The sequence below is a fragment of the Austrofundulus limnaeus genome, unplaced genomic scaffold, assembly GCF_001266775.1.
Source record: "Austrofundulus limnaeus strain Quisiro unplaced genomic scaffold, Austrofundulus_limnaeus-1.0 Scaffold32, whole genome shotgun sequence".
NCBI classification, from domain to species: domain Eukaryota; kingdom Metazoa; phylum Chordata; class Actinopteri; order Cyprinodontiformes; family Rivulidae; genus Austrofundulus; species Austrofundulus limnaeus.
Window position 1 is genome coordinate 2,833,477 of NW_013952434.1, and position 20,485 is coordinate 2,853,961.

General features: G+C 39.8%; 1 protein-coding gene across 1 annotated transcript in view; it reads right to left on the reverse strand.

Moving 5' to 3' along the window:
* jarid2b (jumonji and AT-rich interaction domain containing 2b) overlaps positions 1-20,485 on the reverse strand; it is a gene marked incomplete at its 5' end in the record, with an annotated part of 99,097 nt that overhangs the window by 29,750 nt on the left and 48,862 nt on the right. The window contains 1 exon segment of the mRNA XM_014005876.1: positions 10,004-10,130. Within this exon segment, the coding sequence (XP_013861330.1) occupies positions 10,004-10,130 (127 nt within the window).

Below are 20,485 nucleotides of genomic sequence, written 5' to 3' on the forward strand. Positions count from 1 at the left end.
GATGTGCAGCTCCTCACCAGTGGACATGAGCCGAAGTGAGTGGGCGTCTGATTTTAACTGACAGGGAAAATTACAAGCGCAAACTCACAGACAGACGTGCCGGYTCACCTTTTATTGCTGCCGTGAATGAGACTTCGCTCTGAGGCAGCCAATCCTAACCAAACACAACCCCACACAGGGCAGAGTTTTATTTACCTCCCTATCTGTATTTAATATATCGGCAGCATCTTTACTTTTTCCTTCGTTATCTCAGTCTCTTCCTGGCGTCCCACCCTTTCATGCTCCMCTCTCTTCCTCTACATTGTGTTTGCACTTCTCTGCGGAGCAMAAAGCCCTTGAGATGGTCTTTTTCCTTCTCTTTATTTCACAGCATGTGTCAGYGGAGGCAAGCGTAAGAGCAGAATATTAAAGAAGTATGTGTCGGGTGGGGGAGAAATGGACTTGTCACACTGCCATCTTCAGACAAAGCAGCAAACACACCTGGGTGTGGACACTCGCACACACAAACAACAAAAAGTCCCAGACCATCGGGGACCACACGGACCAGCGAGCAGCCTCAATCGATTTGTGCTGCTTTAGGCGTGTGTGAGAGCACGAGCTACGCTATAAGCGCTAAGGAGTAGTGATAGAAGGAATATGATATCCTGGTGTTATTTGTCAATTTGCCGCGGAGCAGACTGAGGTAAGGGGAGATAGGATCATGTCTGGAGAACACTGGCAGCGCATTCGGCGCAGCCGCTGAGAGCTTCAGAGCTCCGATTACACTCCAATCAGAGAACAGTGCCAAGTTAAAACGTGTCAATTTCCTGCCCTGACATGGACTCAAAATGTGAGAAATTGAGAAATGATTGGTCGAATGTTGCCAGAGCTGAACATTTTAAAAGCTTGGCAGTTGTTTGCGCGGTGTTTACCATCAAATATCTGATGGTAAAATACAATAAAAGTTAAACTTCAAATGTATTCTCTTTTTTGAACATTTTTTTGTTTTATGCACATGTTTTTACCTAAAAGTCAATCTACCTCGATTGGATGATGGACAAACAAAACGTTTTGCTGGGCTAAATGTACTGAAACCAGAAACGGTGAACATGAATGAGCATGTGTGCATAAGAATCCAGACAGAACCAGATAAGCTAACAGAGCAGGGCTATTCAACTGCACCGRGTCGGGGGCCACAGTTACTGCAGGCCAACAAATCAGGGGCCGAACATCCAGCAATTAAATTCATTATGTAAATAAACCAAGTATTACAAAGATCTGTTACCTTTGAAATAGTTTATTTTGCTGCATTTAATCATGCATATTATATTAAAGAACATTATGTAAGAAAAGTAGTGATAATAAACCAATATCCAAAACAAAAACACTTTATGCCTCCTATTTAACACAAATATTATTTTGACATCTGACTTCCAAATTTTTTAAACCAGATGTTTTTTCACTTTCATAGTTTTATCTTCATCWGCTTGTAAATTTAATTGTCTTGGATGTTCATAGAAATGTTTTTTTTACCAGCTTTTAGCCGCGATTCTAACGTTTCTGTAGATCCCACACATCTCTGTCTAACTAAAAGAACGTACAGTAATTWTAGTGGAAAACTGGGGGGTTTGGGCTTAAGAGATGAATGAACTAATTGGCGGGCCGAACTTTGGTCACTCACGGGCCACATCCGGCCTGTGGGCCGCCATTTAAATAGCCCTGTAATATAGTGAAGCACTCCCATCCAGACACTCAGTAACAACTTATTTAGATGAGCCTGGTGTTTTTCTCTTGCCTGATTTGTAAACAATTAACTAACATTGAAGATTTACTCGAGGGCTTTTCATAAAGTTTCACACTGAAAATACGCTTTGATATCTCTCCGGACCAAGGAGCGTCTTCTATCCCTGAACATTTTTATATTCCGTGTCAGTTCTCAGCTCGTCTCCTGTTTAATGATATGCTAACGACGAGGACATGCCTAAAGAAAAAAGGTAATAAAAAGGGATCCGCTTCGCTGATGATGAGATAATACGGGGGTTTGTGGAGAATATAAAAGCAGCAGATTAGATAAATAAAACAGTAGCACCTCTTATTGCATAAACAGCAACTCCAGCAACAAGTAATTACTGAAAAAGGTGACGTGTTCTCGTTTAAAAACAGAATTCACAGGGCGAAAAGAAAAAAAAGATAAGTGATAAAATCATTTTTAATGTGCCAGAAAACAGGAGAATAAAACCACCTAATTAACGCCTATTTTCTTTAAAGCGATGTAAAGTTCTGCCAATAAATCCATGCAGAATGGTTTTCTCATTAGAAGCAGCGTTTCAGGAGACAACAGGAGAATAACCAGGAAGAGTCCGAGTGAATATTGAGAAATCAGCATGGGAACAATTTGCTGTGACATGGCTGTTTAGTAAGAACTACCACTGTACTAAAAGCTGGGTGTAACACAAGCCCCTGATTTATCCCTCAGTGTACTCAGATGAACACTGTGTGTGTGAGTATGTAGACGTCAGGGTACGCTGTGTTCCCAAGCCAGACCAGCTACAGAATCCTCATTGGTACCACGCTCCTGTAGGAAGGTGAAGCTTACTGAAGGTAAAATTAGACTGAAAGCATTGATTAAAGCAGAATGAGAGAAGAGATGAAGAGAAGTGGCCGGGAAAAGAGAGGAAACTGAGATTCAATACCGGGGAGAGAAAAAAAAATAGAGATTACAGCAGGATGTCCCCATTTATCCCTTTCTAATCCACCCATCCTCCCTTCATCTCTTCCTGTCCCCTCCTCCCTTCCATCAGTGTTTCACCTTATAAAGAACCGCTCTAATGTCTAATATCAAACATGAGACTGAAACTATTTAATGGTTTTGTCAGCAAATGATCCCAGCGAAGAAAGAGACAAAATAAAACCAAAGAGGGTCATTTGAGATGATGAGATGCAGGGTTCAACTCTCTTTTTTTACCTGCCTGAAACAAAAATGTTCAAAATTTCATCAAAAATAAATAAATAAATAAATAAATAAATGAATAAATAAATAAATAAAAACACAAAATGATGATTGACAGAAAAAACATTATGAAACTTTWAAAAAAGTGCAGCTTTTTTTAAAATAAAAATTACAGAACATGAAAAACTACGCAATTTACTTTGCATTAGTTGAATCTATCTTATATCTAAAAGTACATGTAAGATATCCTGAACTGGAGCCTCCTTACAACTCAATGGTAACTCTGACATCCATAATGCATTTTCAGATATTTGGAATGCGAGTGTGGTGAAGCTGATTAAATGTCAAAAAGGCTTGCCATACAGTTAAGCCTCAGTTAAATAAAAAAAAATACATGTTTTCCCTTCTTCAGTTCAGATGTGAAAAAAACAACTACGGTTTTTAGGGCTTTGCTCTGCGTGACTTCCAGCAGAAGGTCCGGAGGGAGAAATTATGAATATTATTTTATTTATATAAGAATGTTAACCTAGGTGCAACATGTTTTTTAATATATATATTTTGTGATGTTTAAATTCACTGCAATCGACATTTCATTTACCATCTTTCCAGGAAAAGCTTATGTTTTCCCCTCAGTTACACTCCAACACTGACGCTTAGGAGACAGAACAAAGCACTAAAGGAGGAAAGTTAAAAGGCAAAAACATTTAAAGACATCTTTTTGTGGACCTGAGGTCACATTCTGTACATGGTAGTCACAACTGTGGTCCCCTGCAGCATGCAGGCTGTTATGTGTGACGGTGTGTGTGGTTTGGTTTCAGACCTTTGCTGTACCACTGTAACCAGATATTTGGATAAGACTGGCAACTGGAACATGAGCTGCTTGTCCCCGTGTTAAATCGCACACTTTTAAAGAACTCTACAGTCCGGTTACTTAAATACAAGCGGTCACCAGGGTGAAGCAGAAATAGAAATATTAAATTATTCAATTTGAGCACAGAAAGTAAGAGAAAGCACTGTAGAGAATCAAACATGAAACAATATTCAAAGATGTTCCTCAATAAACTCAATAAATAAACTTGATTTATTAAAGTTTCAGACAAATTTAAAGGCTTAAATAAAACAGAGTCTTGGGTCCATGTACGGYGCGTCCAGCCCCTGATAGATGATCAGCACGAGGCTGCGCTCCAATCAGGCTTTGTATTCCCTCCCATGATAAAGGTTATGGTTTGAAGAGAGGAGCACTGATCCAGGAACTGTACCTTAGGGGCTCTATTAATTGGCTCCAGATGGCCCACATGGTCCTGATAAAATGCTACCGCACTTCAGCTGGCTCCACGAAAGCATGTGTGTGAGATTTTTGCTTGGATCCATTTCGCCTCCAAAACAGCTTGGAAAACGTACGTGTTTAGAGAGGCGGCCAAAATTAAGAACGCTACCTTGAAAGGCTGTTTTGATAAACTTTCAGGAAAGCCTGAAAACACTTTTGAACAAAAGACAATTTCTAAAAAAAAAAAAAAAAGGAAAAACTTAAATGAATGATGAATGTTCAGTGTAAACAGTCCTAAGTGAACCGATGTGTTTATTGCTTTTCTGTCTCTGTGGATTAAGAAGAAAGATGGCACTGCAGAGACTGACCCGTGAACCCTGTGACCATCACACACATGCAAAAAGCCCACCCATAGACTCGGGTCACATATATACACTAAGCATGTGGCCCACCAGACACAAATAAACAGTCATTAGTCTGCAAGTCCAGCCTGCAAGGAGAAAAATATTTCACTAACCATTTCACTAAATGAGCCCTCTCACAAAAAAGCCCTAAAAGCATTAGTTGACCAGGCCAGGGTGTAATAAATATACTAAATATGTAGCAAGGCTGGTGTATATACTTCACTATATATACGGACATGCTCATCGTCAAGTTTTTTTAACCAAGCGAAGAGGCAMAAATAGTATTTACTTGTGTTTTTAAGATTCGATGGGGTTTTAAAAGTAGTCCGAGACACCATCTGACATAAAACACTAAGTGTGTGATTTTAATTGACTAAAAGCTGAGTTCACCAGCCTTTCAGCTCCCTCCTATACATCTATTCCTGGGTATGTGGTGTRTGTAGGAAAGTGTGTGAATCTTTATAAAAACACATTAGCTCTCTGTGAAGTAAATGTGGTTTTTGTGTTTATTTTCATCAACACTTTAGGTTCATGTGCCCATTAGGTGCAGGTAGTAAAGCTAGGTGTTTGTGCCGCACACACTTTTCCTCACAATCCAAAATGCATCAAGACATATTAAGACTCTTACTGGTGCTAAAACACACTGGTACGGTGTGTATGTGCCCACGAGGCTGCACATACACACACATAATCCCTCATAAATGGAAACGGTGATTATGCATTACTGACAAGAGTCATTGGTTATGCTAGACAAGAGTGTGTGTGTATGTGTGTGTGTGTGTGTGTGTGTGTGCACACTTGGCATTCATTAAGCAGAAACAAAACAAGCGGCAGCAGCTGAGAGTGTGTCTTGGCACAGACAACAGAGAACAGATTCAAAGAGACGAATCTGGGGTTCAGTGAAGTGAGGGGTGAAAAAGACAGACAAAAAAAACAAAAGGAGCAGAGAAAAAGAGTGAGAGAACACTGCAGGCGAGTTAAAAAGTCTAAGAGGGGCTCTCAACTCGTGATCTACACTCTAACCACACGTTTGCGCTGCTTCAGCACACGGCTTAACGACGAAACAGCATCGCTACTGGAGAGGGAAACTTTGYTAAAAAAAAAAWCATTTTAACCACGTAATGCCAACATGGAAAGTGAAAACTCTTTGGGGAAGAGATGAGATAATTGGATGAATCATCTGTCCAACAATAAAGAACAAACTAGGCAGAAGAATTAAACACTAACAACACAGCTCTGGATCAGTTAATGTTGACTGTGTTCACACACAAAACTCCTTTTTCTAATCAGGTTTAAAAGCTCAGAAAAATCCATCTGCCTTGCCAAGGCTCAGCTGACAGCACATGCACCCTTGCAAACAGTGTTTTTGTTTATACTTGACACTTACGTTGGTGTAGTACAAGTAMACGTGGCTATACTTCATAACTTCTGAAATGTAAAAAAGGAGGAGAAGCTTGACTGACTAAAAGTACTTGCTTGGAGCATGGTGCGCGTAGGCTGTGCAGAGTTCAAATAAAAAAAATTAAATTTGGAGGTGCACTAATGGGTGCCAGCGGGGGGCAAACAGGAAGGGGTGGGGACGGTGTGATTGCGCCATTGGTGTTCAACATGTCAGCTATAAACCTCGTTTTAAACGGTCAACGTGCTCACCACTGTTAAGAAAATATTTATATAAACAGCAAACCCCAGAAAGGTTTTCACACAATTTATATATAAAAACTAAACTATAATTAGGGTTTTAATAAATCATAGCTTGAAAGTCATKTAAGAATAAAATTATTTTAAAAATCAGTGACTCGTTTTTATTTGAGATGCTGACTAAGTGTGAAAACTATGACTGCTTTTAAGAGGAAATTTCACTAGAAATTAAGACTGGAACCATACCATGAATGAGTAAAGCTAAAAATATATATATTTTCTAACAAATACTTGATTTCAGAAACAGAAGGATCATGTTTAGTGATAAATAATACATTAATTTCATCATAATTCTAATAATGAATACAAACAAAAGTGCTGGGCTGTATCTGGGTCAGTAAATCATGGCAAGCGTGTGTGTGTACATGTTTTTGGGGACAATTTTTGACTATTTTCCTGGTACACACAGCCTGATGGGGGCCCACTGCTCCATATGGGGACAAAAACTGGGTCCCCATTGGGGGAAATATCATTGGTGGGTCAGGTGGGTTAGGACTAAGGTGTGAACTGAGTTTAGGCCAGATTTTGGGTCAGGTATGTACTGGGGTGGTTATGTTTAGGGTGAGGGGTCAGAAAAGACCCATGAGAATAGAAGAACAAACATGAATGTATGTGTGTGGGGGACCAAAAATTGGCAGTGGAACCTCACTGGGAGAATATGGTCATGCTGGTGAGAGAGGCCTACAATGAGCTGGCGAGTTTGACGGCATGTGCTGCCAGTCGTTCTACCGATCTCAGGAGCATGGGAAGGCAAACACAGGGCTGATCTCAAAGAGTTCTAAAGCTCGGTGCTTCCTGCCAAAAATCACCCGCACCTGTCCTTCCGTCTTTGCTGCCCCACCCAGCATTTCTCTCCCGGTCTAGACTTGATCCCTTCATCTTCTCCACACAAACTTCCTCCTTTTCACTCGGAGCTGGACTCGGCCGAGGAACGCCTCTCCCTCCTCGTCTGTTTTGTCTGCTACCAAAAGTAAAAAGCTCCTGGCATCATCACAATTAGTTCTGTTTAGGAACAGAGCAGAAGACTCAATGCCAGGACACTAGAGTCATCATTCATCTACGTACATAAACACACACATGAATACACAAAAGCTTTTTTTTAAAAATATGCATAGGACATTGCAATTGACTGGCTTGACTTCATTCATTTGCATGAGATAGAAAGCATTTCTTCATTCAGACTCGCTGTTTTTGTGCATTTGTGAAGTGATAAAAGCCTCTAAACAGGCTGCCCTGTAATGAACTGTAATCAGCACAGATCACAAATAAAAAAGGGTGCAAAAATTTTTTTTATGTAAAACAAGGGCTCTATGCTTTGCTCTCATTTTAGCATTACAAGCATCTACCTGAAACTATTTACACTCCATCACACCTACCCTACCTTTGCTTTGAATATTCATAGGAGAGTTGGTTTTTTCCAGTCCTATAGGCAGGCATTTAAATATCAGTTCAGTTTTCCGACACCTTTCATTTAGTGATGCCTCGTGACACCACGCCAACCTTTGTTTGCTGAGACTTAACCGACATCTACATCCATTAATGTATTTTTTTTTTTTGTAAATTTCATAAACTTTCATTAGCTGCAATTATTTTATGAAGAATAAATAGTGCCGGCTTGGATAGAGGAGGTGGGTATTACAGCATCAGCAGTTGCTGTGTGTTGTCACAATCTCTGCTCCCGGTCCGGTGGTAACTTTTTTCTTTACGTAAATTTCGTAAAATCCATCATAAGTGGAGTGAGGGGCATTCTTAAAGTGTCAATAGCCTCTGGGCTCACTTGTTTCTTGGGTTTTTTCTGAATGATCCAAGGTGGACAGAACAGGCATCAGTCCTGGACTGAGCTGTCTTATGAATGAGGCYACAGCCATCTTTTAAAATCCTACCTAAACGCCTCCCTATAGGTTTACAGCTCTTTAGTCCTACTGAGGTTTTTCAGGGGCGCACTTGAAACGATGAGGTATGAGGTGAACTTGTAAAAGTCAAAGTTACAAAGTCCYACATTGAGGATCAGGACAGACTGCTGCTGTTCAAACCACCAAACAGTCCAGAGCGAAAACATTGTCAATGCACACAGGAGATCAGATCTATTTTTAGTGCTGCTCCATCACAATCAGACAGCTAAAAATCAGAATTTAGAGGCAAATATGAACTCTTTGTTAATGTTTTTAGTCAAGTCTTATTTTCTTTTATTTATAGTAAAAAAAAACATTTCCCCATTTTTGCAGCTCTTCTTCATTTAATAATTAAGCCTTTATCATTTTTATAAATTCTAAAGCCTCGAAAGGAAAATTATGTTTTGACTTTAGCTAACAGCCTCCTGAAACATTTAAATGAAGTCGGTCCCGCAGACACCTGTTTCAAAGCCAGGTAGGCGAAAGCTTGTAATGACCACACTGAGATTTTGAAGCTACAGTATCAAATGACAGCTAGGAGAACTCAGGCAGGTGCTTGACATGCAGTGAATGGAGCCAGTATGCTCATTACAGAAAGACATCTGCTGCAGTCCAGCCCCCCGCTTTCCAACCCAGACTCCCCCCTCCAGCTTTACACTGATGTTTGGATGCCCTATTAATGTGTGTGAGGGGGGCCAGCGGCTGAACAAAACCACACACACACAACCGAGCAGGCGTGCATCACTCACACACACACACCTGCCACCAACAGCAGCCGTCTGCTTTAGGGTGAAAATATAAGAAAAATAAGCCGATAGTTTTCCTGCAAAAACAAAGGAGATTAAATCTAAATGAAGGGTTTTTGTAGCAAATGAGAAAACAAAAGCTTTAGGACACACCATGGCTTTTAATATTACTGGAAACTCCGTTAACCCTAATTTATTGGAAATCAGATTTTTCAGGTTGTTGTTTCCAAGCTCAATGCATTAAAAGCATGTCATTTTCTACATATTCCTCTAATGTTTGTCAAGGCCTGCAGTTATTTATTTATTTGTCTTTGGAAATTACTTATTTTTCACCAACATAATTAAGACAATAAAATATGAAGGCTGAAAATGAACAGCTCATTGTTTTAAACTGCAACCGTTTAGGAAAAACAGCATTTTCCCCAATTGATTAATCCCTAATTGTTTAAAGYGTACTGTGCAATTGGGAATTCCAAKGTAGAAATTTTTCAGCACATTTTACACTGATTTGCCTAATATGCCACTAAGCTAAAAGAAACTTGTTAAAAAATWAAACGTTTGAATGTAAAATACTGAAGGAGCAAAAGGAAGAGCTTTCTGAGGAGAAAACATGAAAATCTGACAGAGGGGATGCACACGAGCAGTTTATAAATCAGGGCAATAAACAATGTTGCACTAAAACACTTTGAAATGATTTTTCCTAGGGATGCTGGAGTGTATACAAGAGTTATGATTAGAGGGAGCTAATAAATTACAGAAAGAAAGAGAAGTGGAGAAAAAGAGGAAGATAAACCGTGGGTGCTTTAAACAAAGAGCAGAACTTGAAAGGAGRCCGGTCTCGTGGGTAAACTCGCGAAACCTCAAAATTTAGGAAAAGTCCTCACAACTCGGCCGCATTTGACGTTTATATCTATTGTGCCGTTTCTCATCAGACTCAAAATTAGAGCAACAGGACGACAAATAAACACGAGACCAAAGCAGAAACTACAAGTCTCTGTGTTTTTTTTTTTTTTTTTTTAATTCAGTGAGACAAAAACAGAGTTTGTGATCTGTACAAAAATACACACCTCTTTTTTGCAGGGCTGTCCTCGCTGTATTTGTTGCTCCCATGCAGGCCCTGAGAGCGCAAGGACCCRTCTTCTTTGTGGATGCCCTTTGACCCCGAGCCGTTCAGCTGCCCATTGGCTAGGGAACCTAAAAACACAAAAGGATAAAACAGTTGAGCRTCTGACCACAACCGAAGATTCATCCACTTGTTTAAATCCGTTCGACACGAGGATTTTAGATTATTTCAAGTCATTTAATCATGTCTGGATTGTAAAACTGCTTTTATAGGTTTTGTCTTTGGGGAATGAACTGTTTATCTGACAGTGTTAATAAAGCTCTTTGTTGTTTGTTCTTGATTTGCTGCAGTGATGGAGGATAAACAGGGAATATTTCTTTTGATACGATTATAGAAGCTCTAGTTTGTTTGACAGTGCAGAAAGCCTTGCAAAAAAAGGAAAAACATGCAGTTGTAATAATTCCAAACAAAAGAGAAAAAAAAATACTTTTGAGCCAAGCACATCTGCAGTCAATGTTAAAACTGCAGCAAATCTAAACACATTCACAGAAAAGTCCGTCATATCTTGCATCGGCACATTTCTTTCAGCATCACAAGGCCCAATTTAGGAGAAAAGGAAAAGCGACTTATTTGTTTTTAAATTTGCATTTTCTCCTGCTGGTCACAGCTGTTGTTGCTCACCGAGTCGACATAGRTGATGTGTGGCTCCTAACAAAGGGTTTTTAAAAAAATAAATAAATATATTAAAATCCAGAGGCAGTGTGAGAAATGGAGAGCTTTTCCTGGACTTGACATTCTCAGCAAGTCGAACCGAGAGGGCCCCGATTAAAAATTTAGCAAGCAACTCACACAAACAAACGCAGGCCCCTGACAGAGTTTTAAATGGAAAGGAACAAAATTCAAATGAGGTCAAAGAGCGAGGCAGAAGTCAATAGTAATTAAGACAGACAACTGGATTTAACAGGTATCACAGGCTTGATTTTCTCAGGGGCAGTTCTTGTAATTCTTGAAAAGCGTCAGTCAGAAGCTTGTCGGACTCAAAGTGAGCAAATCAACTGGGGAGATTTCAAGCAAGCCTGGTTACTGCAAAGAATAATGAAAAGGAGGCTAAGTGGGGATACAACGGGACACTGTATTTTCATCTCTCACAAGTTTCAAGGACTGCGAAGCTGAAAGATGAAGATTTAGATCTAGGAGAGAAGACTGCAGCAATTAAACGTTTGACGTGTTTTAACAAAAATGGACACAACTTTCATTTCTCAACATAAGATGATCTAAAACTCTGGCATAAAAGGCAGAAGGAGATACGCTTCCCTTCCTTTAATTTGACAATTGTTTGTGCCTTAATGGTGCTCATTAGACACAGACCGAAGATGACTCGCAAGATTTCRCTGTCGCACCCACGAGTCACGTTTTTGACCGCTAATTTGTCAAGACTTCTGAACACACTTAAATTCTGTTTCACTGAGGATGAATGTGTTACTTAACAGTGATAATAATGATGGTAATAATAATAACTYGACTCCCATTCAAAGGATTACAACAGCAGAGAGCCGGTTAGAATAGGTCCAATTTAAATTATATCCTGTTTGTAAAGTTGCTACTGTTGAACAAGTCCAGGCACCGTTTCATCTGGGAAAGATGAAACTGGGAGTAAGTACAASACCTAATGATAGCACAGGAGACAGGAAGAAGATAAATGATTTTGAAGTGAGTAAAAAGACATCTGAAACATATGATTTAACATGTTTATTGCTGTGCTTTGAGCCAAATGAATACACACAMGCACGCACATTCACTTTATTGCATAAACACCATTCAGTTTGCTCCTACATGCAGGGCAGGTCAGTACCTGAACGCAGAGGTACATTCATCAYTGCGGTCAGAGTTAGAAAAGGCCAGCGTGATGACTAAGGTTATTGCATTGCTAGCAATGCTTTAGGTTGGTACTGAAAAGCCTAAAGGCTGGGAAGACTAAAAAAAACGGAGATGAATCACCACCTTAAAATGTCTTGGTTGTCACGGAAAGCTCGTATTTGTGGGCCTTTTATGAATCGACGGCTTCCCTTAACGTCTTTTGAAGTTCTCGCTCAAGAAAAAAAAAAGGCACGATTTATTAAAAGGCAGCAAAATATGCAACTTAAAACTGACAGCGCTACAAGTACTGTATCTATGAAAACTATGGCAACAAAAATGAAAAAGTTTATGTGCCTTTTGAATCTGAACCAAATGCAGCCGTAATCCTTTTTTGAACTAGCTCCATGTGATCCAACAGGTAATTAGCARTTTATTTCCCTGATAATCTATAATGAATTGTTTGCTAATCTATATAGGTACAGTAGGTTTGGACCAACACCAGATGAAAAAACAACAATAAAAAAGTATTTTCCAAACTATAAGTTGCCCTTTTTTCAAAGTTTGAGCGGCCCTGCAACTTATACTTGGAAAAATAAGGTGTGTAAATCAAAAGATCATATCATGAGATTTGTTTTTTAAATTGTTCTCAAAAATTATAGGAACTGTTTTAAAAAAACTAATCATCAATCATATGACATACCTAATTATTTAAATCCTAGCACTAAAAAAAATCATGTAGATAAAATAAAAATAGTTGGTGCTATGACTAATGCTAAACAAGACTTTTCTCACTGCTGTTTTTAAAAGGAATTTATTGAAGAAAAAWATAAATTATATTGTAAAAAGGAAATAAAATTAAGACATTTGCTATCTTTAGGTATAAATAAGATAATTACCAGGTTCCAAATTCTTCGACGCACAAAAATATGTAATGTCGTTTAAGGTGATGTCAYTAAACTCGGAAAGAACTATACTACAAAAACAAGGATGAGTGATATTCAGTATTATAGATTAAAGATTCTGCAGCTATTTTGTGTATGCAAATTTTCTGCTCTTTTTGCAACATAAAAAACAAAAGATGGACATTCTTGATTGTGCGACCATAAGAAAAAAATCTTATCAAATTTTGGTTAACTTATTAAACTCGTGAAAAATGCTAAAAATATTCCCATCTCAAATTCTGGACAGTGTTTTGCCAATAAAACCCACACCAGAGCGAGAACAAAACAGCTCATTAACTTTAATTGTGCTCAAAAAATGACTGACACGCATTGTCCCCAGAGAACACAAACAAACAAGAACAGGCCCGTTTCAACAGCCTCTCGTCTTTTTCCCATCCTGGCCCTCAATCTATCTTCCCTTATTCCTCCAAAGACTTGTCTGWCATATGCTGGTTGCACTTCAGTGCCCATTTGAGGGGCAGAACTGGGAATCCTGGAAAACCAGAGGACTTGGGGATGGGCGAGTGCAGTAGAGAACCTGGAAACCTTCCCTTGAACTCCTGGAGCGGCAGAGATGGAGCTGCAGCACGCCATCCCAGAAGCTGGTCCTGTGGGGGCGGGGTCTAATCAGATTTAGCCCTGCTTAACTAAGCCCATCGCTGCGCTACGTTCACCTCAGTGTCTCGAGAGCAGKGGGGAGTTAACAGATAGCATAACATGACACATCTTAGGGCTGAAAGGTGTGAGTTAGAAGTAGAAGAAAAGCTGAGCTGTCATGACATTACAAAGACATACAGTGATACCGCACTGGCTCTTTACTGTGCTCCTAAATATAACTTTAAAAGTGCTTTAATTAGGGAAATCAACACCTAGTAAACAAAGAATAACATTCAGCCCTTGAATGCAGCCAAGACAGAGTTCAGTGATCAAAGAGACAATGTTGCACTAAAGTCTTCTCCAGCTAAACTAGAACCCATATGATGATTCAAAACTATCACTACCACTTTCCAAACCACATAGATTTGATCAGCAATCTGTATTGGCGTTAGGCAAAATTGACATAAAAATGTATCATGATTAAATGTGGCATTCAGCTGATAACTAATATAACTAATATTGAAAGACAGTTTGGTTGCATGTGGCAGACGTGGCTTTGTTCTGTATTTTCTGGCTTTCCTCGTACTGCTTAGGTTTATGCAGGTGTTTCAGGTGAATAAATACGTTTGTAGGGTTAGGGTTAGCTGCTTCATGCTGCTGGCCTCATGTACGCCTGATACTGATAGTGCATTACACACAAACATATGTCATCAGATGGCATCAATTGTAGTAATTGCAAAGTGGTTAATATTAATTGTTGATAGTTTTACTGCTGATTAATTGCACATGGTACAATTTTGCCCAACCCTAATCTGTATTTACATTGCATGTATCTGTATCAAACCGTTCAATGCAGTACTTCAGGTTCAATACTCACTATGTATCAACCAATACAGATTTTTTWAATTTATTTTATCGACTTGTCTTCTGAAGATGCTCTGTGTTGAAGGCTCAGAGGATCTGTGTTTGACTAATTGATGCTGCATTGTTGAGCGCAGATCCACTGAGAAACTTGCTCCTTCAGCAACATTTAAGAAATGTACTTTTGAAGGTAAATAATTAATTTAAATAAATTTCAAGTTAAGAAGGGCATGGCAATTTCTCTTTTTTTGTATAAAAAATTGAACTGTGAGACTAAAGTACTGAACTGAACCGAATCGTGACTTTTTTTAATCGATGCACCCCTAGTATTTATGCATTTTCTTCATTTTAAGGAAGTCTTTATTAAACTTTCACACTGAATTGTGGGTTATCAGAGTTGTAAGAAAGGTTCAACATCACAGGTAGCAGCACCAGCCATTCCACTTGTGCTACACAACAAATCTTTAAGAGAGACTGTGTTAATATAGCTTAGCCTCTACTGTTGGAAAATCAGCCAATTAAACTCAACTCTTGAACAGAAATATGGTGTGTTAACGTATGAGCTTGCACACATATGATCAAGCACTGCCTGGTGATACCATCTGCTCTCTCCTCCAGTTTGCAGAMAGAAAGGAAGAAGGTRAAGATGGCATCAAGTATTTCTTAAGTTGGGAACAACTACACTTATCTCTTCAGATGCAATGAAACTCCTGAATCTAAGAAATGAGAAGTATTGTMCTACAAAACAACAACAAACATAGGGGTAAAAAGCTATATTGTGATAAGGTCTGATTCTCTGCTGGTATGTTCTGAACAACCAAACAAAAGCCCACTCTCCACGGGTGTGCCTGTATGTGGTTCTCCTCGTTTCAGCCTCGGCCAAATGTGTCTCCATTTCTGGTTCCAACTGCACTTTCAGAGCCTCCTCCAGCGTGGTTCTAAGCAGAAAGAACAGAGTTTTGAGTGCTTACGGTTTTGACATCAGCAGATTGCTGCCCGGGGATTGGCTGAGCYGATGCAGAACTTGCAAACWCCCCCAGCAAACTCTTCCTGGAGAGAGGTGCAGGAGATGAAAGCTGGACGGAGCTCAGAAATGAGCCGATATACCGGGAGGTTTTGGACAAACTGGCCGCCCRCGGTAACATGTGCAGGTATAAAGAGTGCCATGACAAATAATAACTAAAAAAAGTCTATCAGACCATAAAACCACAATGGTTGAAGCTGCATGATGACGATCCATCCACAAAATGAGGGACACACTGCCTTGGATACACACCTGAGCAGAACCGAACAGACGGGACCCGAATAGAGTGAGACTCGACAATGGAGACTGTTCTAAAGCGTTGTCATGTAGAAGATAAAAACAAAAATAACATCCATTTCACTGAATATGTTTGCTTTTACTGGTTTATGTAATCAATAATGTTACATATCTGGTTTCCTAAAAGGGCCTTGGTTAGCAAATATGCAGTACATAAAWAACCTGATTCTACTATTACATAAGTATAACTGACATGCAATCATTGCTTGAATCTCATTCAATTTGTAGTAAGAAAAAGATGAATTAAAGTCTACATTACACTCCTTGTTCAAGGAAAAGGGCATCATGTCCTAAAATAACTAGAGAAAGAGTTATTCTAGGAAAACTCCTCATAGTATCCATTCCCACACATATTTCAAAGTTGACTGCCTGGCAAGATGATCTAAAATGGATAAAAATATGTTGCACTTCCTTTCAAAATTGAAYCTAACAACACAGCATGACACTTCACCACAAGCCAGAGCAAAAGCATGTGCGGTTCAGAAACATGACATCTGCTTTGTGTAAGTTCAAAGCTTAATCTAAAGCATCAAAGGCAAAGATGGGATCCTATAATGAGCTGACTCAGTTATGGATAAAGAGCAAGCAAGGACAAAACCGATGCAATCTCTTTCCCTTTACATGATAAAATAGCTGAACTATCCTCCTTTCAGGTACAGGTTTTCTTTTGTTTTTGTTTTTTTCTCTACCTTTTTTAACCTTTCCTCCATGCTGGTATACTTTCATTTGTGCTCCTCGGTSCTGTGATGCTTTCACCAGAAAAAGAATAGAGGTTTGCTGCTCAGTTTTAGCTGCCACGGCTGCCACTCCGGCCTTGCAAGCTGGTGACATGGGAAATGCAGGCAGACAGCAAAGTGACAGCAGGCTGAGTGATGAAGGGAGTAACGTGATGTGCATAAAAACAATCTGACGAGAAAATCTTGAGATGTACAGACCAACACGAAGAGAAAGTAAAGATAGTCAGAGAAATGAGCAAACAGGGAGCCCTCACTTCAGCCCCACATTTTCCTTGGCCAACAGCCAGCTCCTCCATCAATAGCACTCAGGAAAATGGAGAGGAAGGAAAGGATTGGAGGGGAGATGTATAGCAGAAGGAGATGGTGAGGTAGAAACATGGCTACAAAGACGAGCTACAGCCAGATGGAGAGCAAAAGAGGGAAAGTTGGAAGCAGGACAGAAGGAGAGGAAGGGAGGGTGGCGATGGAGGAAAACATAGGAGGGACAGTTTGGATGATGGTAACAATAGTTAAGAGAAATGAAGCAGAGGATGGGAGGGACAAAACAGCTAACAAAGAAACGGTGAGGAAAAAGACCAACAGATAAAAGAAGCAGGAAGGAGGGAAGGGATTCTGAGAAGGGAATACATAACATAATCAAGGAGCCTGAGCAGCAGGAGGGAGAAGAGAGACAGGAGCTGGCAGAGAAGGCAGTAAGCAGAGTCCTATTGATGTGTAATGAAACCCCGCATCAGGGGAGAGGAAAAAAACAGAAGGACAAATGAATGGAGGGAAATGGGGACTAGAAAAGGAGAGGAGCAGCGTGACTGGGAAAAACGCTCGCGTGAATGAATGAGCAGAAGATGGGAAGCAGGAGGGCATAATGTCATTTGTTAAATAATGCAGGGAAGGAGCACAAGAGGCAGGAAGCGCAGTGGAGGTGGACGTCTGCCAAGCATAAGGTGGAGGGTGGCAAGATGGCGCAATGGCTGGTTTGGATCAGAGAGAGAGAGGACTGGGTGGGAGCTGAGAATCAGGCATTTATATTACAAATTAGGGTTGGGCAAAATTGCATAATGTGCAATTAATGATCAGAAAAACTGTCACCAATTAATATTTAAGCACTTAGCGATTACTGCGATTAGTGACTTATGCAAGTCGTTGCGTCGCACAACTAATGCTAACGTGTTTAAGCACGAGTACGAGGAAAGCCTGAAAATGTGGAGCAAGGAAACAATGTTGGCTACAACAAACTCCTCAAGCAAATGACGGAAACAAATCTACACAGGCGAGAATCCACCACACTCAGTCGATCTGTCCCACAAGACGCAGAGTAAGTGCTGAAAGGAGATGATGTGATAAAAATGATGACGTTAGTTTGACTGATGATTTGTAAGTATAGTTTTCTAACACATGGTAACAGACTTCAACAACATGCAATTGTCATCTATTAACCATTACCGGAWAAATGCCACGATAAACTGTAATAAATTTTTTTGCCAATATCTCCCAACCCTTTTACAAACAAATAACGGAGGAGTGGTCTAGGACAGATGCAACAAATGTACCATTCTAGGCCAATGTTTTTTCTAATATATGTAAAACTCCGACATGCTAATTTTGATTTATCTCCATAGGCTATAATTGCCAGTATACCATTTTATTTTTCACCCATTTCAGATTAAATGTTTTATTTTTTTCCTTTGGAATTTAAAAAATAGCTCTACATTTCTGAACAGACTCTGTATAATTTATTTTGGATAAATCAGAATACAGCTCCTAAATCATTTGTTTTACATAAATAAATGCAGCCACTAAGGAGACATAATGCTACTTCAACAGACTATGTATCATACTCACTCTGTTTAGTTTTGACAGGACAAAAAGCACTTTGGGATTACAGAGATTGTAACTTGGTACCCAGCAAGCTAAAAGTGCCAAGAATCGGTATCTCATCATGTTGAACATTGGAGAGATTGAACGTAATAATTTACATGCATCAGTGTGAAGAAATGTAAAAAAAGGAAGTGTTTGATTTGACCTGGTTTGTGCAGTTCATCGTAAAAACAAGGAGAGAAGGAAAAAAATTGTCTGTGTCTGTCTTTATTTAAGACACTTATCTTTAATCCAGCTCTCTGATATCTTATGACAATTAATAATCAAGAACAGACTTTCCAATAATAGTTGTTTGTTTTGTAATAATGGCTGTGCAGGGCAAAGAAAAACTGTGGCGCATGTCTGACTTCCACGCGAGGCAAGACTCTCTAACCCACACTCCTCTAAAACAGCAGGGATGTCCCATTCAGGATGTGGAGCTTGCTGAGCATGATCCTCCAAAATGGCTGACAGTTTCACCACAATGTCTGCGCTGGATGAGAAACTGCGGCACTCACGCAGGCTCCAAAGCCTCGCTAACCCACGGCGCTCTAAAACAGCAGGGCCCATTTATTCAGCCGGGCACCCTTTTGTGTCGAGGTGGGCTGCTGTCGTTACCCCCAGCACGACGGGGCCGCCGATGCTTTTTAATGAGTCATTTTTATTCAGGCGATAAGGTCAGCTACCCGCGGCGGCTTAAAAGGCCCCGACGAGCACTGGAGTGGCAACTATGAGATGCCAGACAGACGCGGAGAGATGCAGCCGCCACAAGGGAGGGAGGGGCAGTCGGCCCAGGCTAAAATGTGAATAAATAAAAAAGGTGTGAAACATAAGAGGACAAAAAGATGCGTATAAAACATCAAATGTTAAAAAAAAATTTAAAAGAGGAAAAGTCTCCTCTTTTCYGTTTCCTGACTGTCGTTCCCGATGACTGAAAAGCTGGGTGTGATTTTTAGAGGCTTCTTTTTCCTCTTGGTTTATTTCTTTCAGCATCTGATTTGTGTTAATGTCAGCTGAAAATAGCTTTTTACACACGTGTGGTTTCAGATCTGCCGTCGGCCAGTTGAGGATCTTTTCATGCAGGAGAACCAGTGTCAAACAAAGACATGCTGGCTGGCTTCTTGCAAACTTTTCTAGTATAGTTTAAGGTTTACTCAGCATAACACACAAAAGCTGTTAAAGTAGCAAGTTTCCACTTGGAACTAGATTTCCCGACATTATAAATATTAACTCTTATCGAAGTTCCTTCAAGCACATGGTTCGCAATGGCTCTCCCCTCAGGGCGGATGTAAATGTCCAAGCTGGAAAAGATTAACAGCACATGTCTTCCTGTTTGTGCCACTGCACAACCTCAAAGTTCTCCGATTTGACGAGTAAACTACATTTTGAAAACAAGTGGGAAACACTTTCAGCTCAATGGCTCCTTTGAGGGTGTTACGCYGAGCAAGTGAAGACTAGAACTCCCTGCTCACTGACCCACAACAAAAGGCAAACAAACTTCTTTGATCGTCCGTTCCAAGAACAAAACTCTGACATTTACYCCATAAAATCCTCACACAGAGATTTGCTGTTTTGATCATTTTTGTTTGAATAAAGACCAAGTCTCAAGTTTTGGTTGAGCCAAAACATATGGCTATATGACTGAAATTCACAATCCAAGTGAAAAAAAAAGTCAGAGACTTAAAGCTTTAAAGAAAATGATCTCACATGTATTATAATCAAGACAGCAAGGACTAAAAATCACCAGCTACAAAACAAACAAACAAAACAAAACAAAAAAAAAACGGCTGAAGCCTGGGAAAAATCAACTTGTTAGCTTTGTCTGTYCTTCATTTATAACACTGTCATAAATTAAAATATTTGTAGAACAGATATTGCAGAAAAATGGGTTGAAAAAGACGTGGAATATTTATCCTTCAACACAATATTGCCCAGACTATTTGTAGCTACAACCACAAGTATCACAAAGAGCAAATGCTTGAATGTTTCTAGAATCCCCCATTAGTTAGAATAAAATTATTATTTATACTTCGTATATGTATAACAGTTGTATACTCAGTCTTAAGGGCTCGACACACGGGAAGCGACAAACTACAGCGATTAGCGGCTGTCATCGCAGCCAGGGTGAAAACCCGACACACGGGACGCGATAGCGATCRCAGCGTTGCGAATYGCGCTCTCAGATCGCTTGTCTTCACAAAATTTGATTGGTTCTTGACTCTGAAGGGGGGTGTGCATTACAGACGTGTAAACTAAACAAATCTTGCGATGTTAATGATATTGAAAAACAAACATACATCAAGATACAGTTTTATGAG